Genomic DNA, 5,000 nt, shown 5'->3' with positions numbered 1-5,000 from the left:
TTCAAAACTGAGAGAAGAAAAAATTTGTAAAAAAAATTTGATTCCGACATCCGTTGTGGACTTGTTAGTTACAACAGTTATTTAAGTTAGTTAGTAGGAACTGTTAAAATGGAATATTATTCGAAACTTGGTTTCAATTAGACAATAAATTGCAAGGAACGAAATTTGATTGCATGTTTGTGAAGTCTCATCTCACCGCTGAAATTAAAAGCTTCGACGCTATATAATCGTTACGAACGTCTCGGCAAACTTCGCTTTAAAGACACTGAATTAACTGAATTTTCAACTTTTCTCATTAATGAACTATTTGTTTAATCAAACAAATGGTTTTGTTGCCGGCTCTATAGAGGATGCATTTAATTAACTTTTATTTAATTAACGAAGAAACATCTTTAACAATTAAATTACATTTTAATAAAAGTTTGACGTACAAAGTATTATTTATAAATATTAAATACTAATGTTAAATATTATATTATCATATCGCCTAATCATCATTTGTGGTCATGCAAACACGGTGACATGAAGTATTTATTCTGTCACTAAATATTCTTACATTAAAAATAAAAATAATAATTTTCGGTTTCGAAATTGAAATGTTTCGTGAAGTAAATTACAAATTCTCAGTTTAGTGAGCGCGTGAATGGGATGGGATTTGAAACTTTCACTGTGGTCGGAAGATTTTCCGTATCTTAAATGTTCAACAATCAACACTATCATCACTTTGATCATCATCGTCATCGTCATCAGCATCATAACCAGAGTGTCAGAGTCGGATAAAAAATATCCGATTCTAATTCTGAATCCAGCCCCTCAAAAATTCCGACCTCCAACTTCAACTTCGACTCCGTGTTCTGACTCCCAGAAAAAATTTCATCATCATCATAATCATCATCATCGTCGTCATCATCATAATCATCATCGTCGTCCTCATCATAATCATGGTCATCGTCATAATCATGGTCATCGTCACAATCATCATCATCATCATCACCGTCGTCGTAGGATGATTAGTGTTTTTATAGTATCTGTAACCTTAGTGACAAATTTGAGGAATTATTTCTGACCTCGCCAGGAGATTCTGACCTCGCCCGAAGTATCATCATCAACATCATCGCGGTCCTAATTACTTCCGGTAACGTTCACCTTCGTTATCACCTTCACTATTATTTTCATCACTGCGGTCATCGCTAACATCATCAGCATTATTGTTGTTGCTCTCATCATCATCTTCATCATCACCGCCAGCATCAGCAAGCACTGTCACGGATGTCATGTCATCGTCTTTTTGGTTATCATCTTTGTCGTCGGCATTTCCATTAAGGTCGTCATCGTTGACAACATCATCTCCAATTTCAGATTGTTAATAATTTAATATCATCACTTTTTATTTAATCCTGCTATACATACATATACATATATACATATATACATACAGTCTGTGAGATTTGCCATTGGCTTCAGACTTGGCCTGGTCATTCAAAATAAATACACGTGCCGATGTGGCGCTGGGGCGGACGAGTTTGGGCACCACGGTTTGGTTTGTCGCCTGGGTGGGGGCCGTCAACTCCGTCACTCAGCATTAAACGACTACATTTGTCGGCTTTTCTCCAAGGCTTCAATCCCAGTTCTCAAGGAACCATCCGGCATTTCTGCGCATGATGGTAGGCGCCCGGACGGATGCACACTAATACCTTGGAGAGCCGGTAGATGTTTGGCGTGGGATGTTACGGTCCCTGGCACCCTTGCCGAACGATATGTAAACCTGACAAGTAAGGAATGCGGTTTGGCCGCGACCAGGGCAGCGGACGAGAAAATGAAAAAATATGAGAACGCCCTCCCCTCGATGGAATTCTTGCCAATATGTATCGAGGTTCTCGGCCCGATGAACCCCAACACCCTTAAATTTTTTAAGGCAATATGTAAAATGATCAGCGTCAGATCAGGCGACAGCAGGAAACTGTTTTTCGCAACTAACCACATTTCGTGCTTGTTGCAGCGGTTCCTGCGTGTCTGTGTGCTTAAAAATATCCAACTGAATGCCGACATGTGCAATTAACGACAAACCAAAGTGTTAATCCATTTGTTACTTGATGTTTGACGGTTCAGTGTCACTCAATCATGTTTTGGTTTTAACATACATACATACATACATACATACATACATACATACATACATACATACATACATACATACATACATACATACATACATACATACATACATACATACATACATACATACATACATACATACATACATACATGCATACATACATACATACATACATACATACATACATACATGCATACATACATACATACATACATACATACATACATACACACATACATACATACATAAATATATACAATTTTAACGATAACAATTCTTACTCTTAAAAAATAAAATGATTTTAAATCACCGAACCTCTATATGGAGATCTGGGTTTGCGATGTCTATGGTTTACTGACTCGATATTGTGTTGTGGATTTTTCAATCACTAAATTTTCCATTATGAACTAAAGTTTTGCTCATTTTCCTTCAATAAAGCAATAATTAATTTTTTCTGACAACGTTTTCAAAATTTGCGAAAGATTTCGTTGCTGTATTAAAGTTCGTTTTAAAATTTATTATGAATTCAACAAATTTTCATCATCGTCGTCATAGTAACCGATTTTAATTTCAAATTTCAACGGTTTTCTTTTATCTACAAATCATCAATCATTTTAACTACGACTACAATTCAGAAACGTCATCATAATCAAATTTTTCAACGCTACTTGTTTAGTCCATCTCGCAATATGTTGCTTTTTTCAAATAATTTTCGCTGTGGCAACTAAATGAACTCGCGAAGAACTTCTTTGTTTTTTATCACCAAAAATTCTCTCCGCATTCCTAGAATATGTAAAAAATCATGTATCAATTAAACATTTGGAAATAGCGTTTGACACGTTCATCAATCTACAATAACTTTTCGGCTCTGGAAAAAAGATCCAGCGTTAAGAAACGCTTGGCCAAATTAAAATGTGGGCATGTAAGTGCAAGGTCCGTTGTCAACAAGGCCGCTCTTCTGAACGACTTCATCGTATGTGAAAAAAAATCGACATTCTCGTCGTCACCGAAACCTGGATACCGTCCGATGTCTCACGGGTTGTTCTACAAAGTTTGGCTCCCTTGGGTTACTCAGTTTATCATTCTCATCATTGTACTTTCAGTGACAAACGTGGTGGTGGCTTAGCTGCCGAGTACAACAACTTACTGAGGGCAACACCCATCAACAATAGTACAATTTTTGTAATTTTGAAAACCTATCAGTAAAATTTAACACTCTTTCGTCGACATTCATTATCTCATCAATTGACAGGCCACCCGGTCTTGTTTCAACAAGCTTTCTTGATGATTTTACCGATCATCTAGATTTCATCATTGGCCATAATCTACCGATTATCATCTGCGGCGACTTCAATGCACCAGCACCTCTCATGGGTATTGGTCATTATTAGAATCCTTCAATCTCACTCAACACGTCAGCTCCTCTACACATGTACGTGGCAATTTGTTGGACCTCGCAATCACTCATACCAACAACAACATTGTAGATAACCTAATCGTCAATGATTGTGTTATTTCAGATCACAACATTGTGTGCTTTAACTCAACGCTACTCAAGTCATTATCGACAATCATCCATAACTGCCGTCGTATCTTTCGTCGTTTAAATTACACTTCACTTGCAAATGATTTAAACAGAGCATTTGATGATTTGCTCTCAAAAGATTTGGAGGTCGATTTTAAATCACCGAACCACTTAGTTGATGAAAATTAACTTAAATGAAAAAAACAGAAATGGGGTTTTGAGATATTTCAGCATGTAAGAAAAAAGGATTATAAATTAAGACAAGTTTTTGATGAATAAAAAATTAAAGTAAGCAACCAACCTTCAATCTTTGATCCTCCAACACGCGAAACTTCACAACAACAAAACAAATAAAAACACAAACGAAATAATTGATCAAATTTTGTTAGTTTAAAATTTTGATTTAGGAAATTAATTAATTTAAATAATTTTCAACGTGTTAGTGCGATGAGAAATGGAGACATGTATTAAAATTAGTAATGATTATTGTTGATATGCGTAAGTGTAAATATACACATGTGTGTGTGTATTGTATATATGTATGTATGCATTGTTTGTATGTATATATATATATATATTTAACGAACTACAAACATATTAACGCCAAACATTCGGTAGAATTTATAGAATATTGTAAATATATATGTGTGTGTGTGTGTGTGTGTGTGTGTGTGTGTGTGTGTGTGTGTGTGTGTGTGTGTGTGTGTTTGTTTGTTGGAAGGACAGACAATGCGTACATACATACATACAAAACAAACACAATATATATACATATATTTATATTTATGAATACGTTGGTAATAGACCATAATTTTTACAATATTCTATAAATTCTACCGAATGTTTGGCGTTAATATGTTTGTAGTTCGTTTTTTCGATTTTTCTCACTAAAGTTTTTTGGTGAACGTTTAGTTTATTAAAATTCAAAATAAACTTATTTTTCAAATTCATGCTGCAAATAAGGCCATATTTCGATTCCGAATGAATCATCGTCAGTGCTCCTTGCTGTATATATAGGGAAATATTGAATTTGTCAAGATTAACTGTGACGTTGTAAAAATTAACTTTGGTGTTGTAAAATTGAACTTTGATGCGAATTAGGTGTCAGGTTTCTTAATTGGCTGGTCATCTTCTTTGGTCTCCTTTTCTTCATCGATAGCATCATATTCTTCTTTTTCACTATTTACGATGCTAGTTTTTATTACTTCTTTGTTTTCGTTGTTGGTTAAGCGCCGGGTTGGATGTGAGGTTGTCATTTTTTATTGTATATTTATTTTTGGTTTATTGATGTCGATTAAAACTGCTTCTGCAATTTTAAGATGCGTGTAGTTGCTGTTCTGGTATATTACTTTGGTGTGC

General features: G+C 35.1%; 1 protein-coding gene across 1 annotated transcript; it reads right to left on the bottom strand.

Annotated features, from left to right (window-relative positions):
• Positions 1 to 752: 752 nt before the first annotated feature.
• On the bottom strand, positions 753 to 1,983 carry HELRODRAFT_165489 (hypothetical protein; the record flags this gene model as incomplete). The annotated part of the gene is made up of 3 exons (XM_009032057.1): positions 753 to 854; positions 1,196 to 1,347; positions 1,695 to 1,983. 3 exons carry the CDS (start codon positions 1,981 to 1,983, stop codon positions 753 to 755), a joined length of 543 nt encoding a protein of 180 aa, XP_009030305.1.
• Between the last annotated feature and the right edge of the window lie 3,017 nt (positions 1,984 to 5,000).

This window comes from Helobdella robusta (genome assembly GCF_000326865.2).
Source record: "Helobdella robusta unplaced genomic scaffold HELROscaffold_8, whole genome shotgun sequence".
In the NCBI taxonomy this organism is placed as follows: domain Eukaryota; kingdom Metazoa; phylum Annelida; class Clitellata; order Rhynchobdellida; family Glossiphoniidae; genus Helobdella; species Helobdella robusta.
This window is presented reverse-complemented; position numbering and strand designations above follow the sequence as displayed.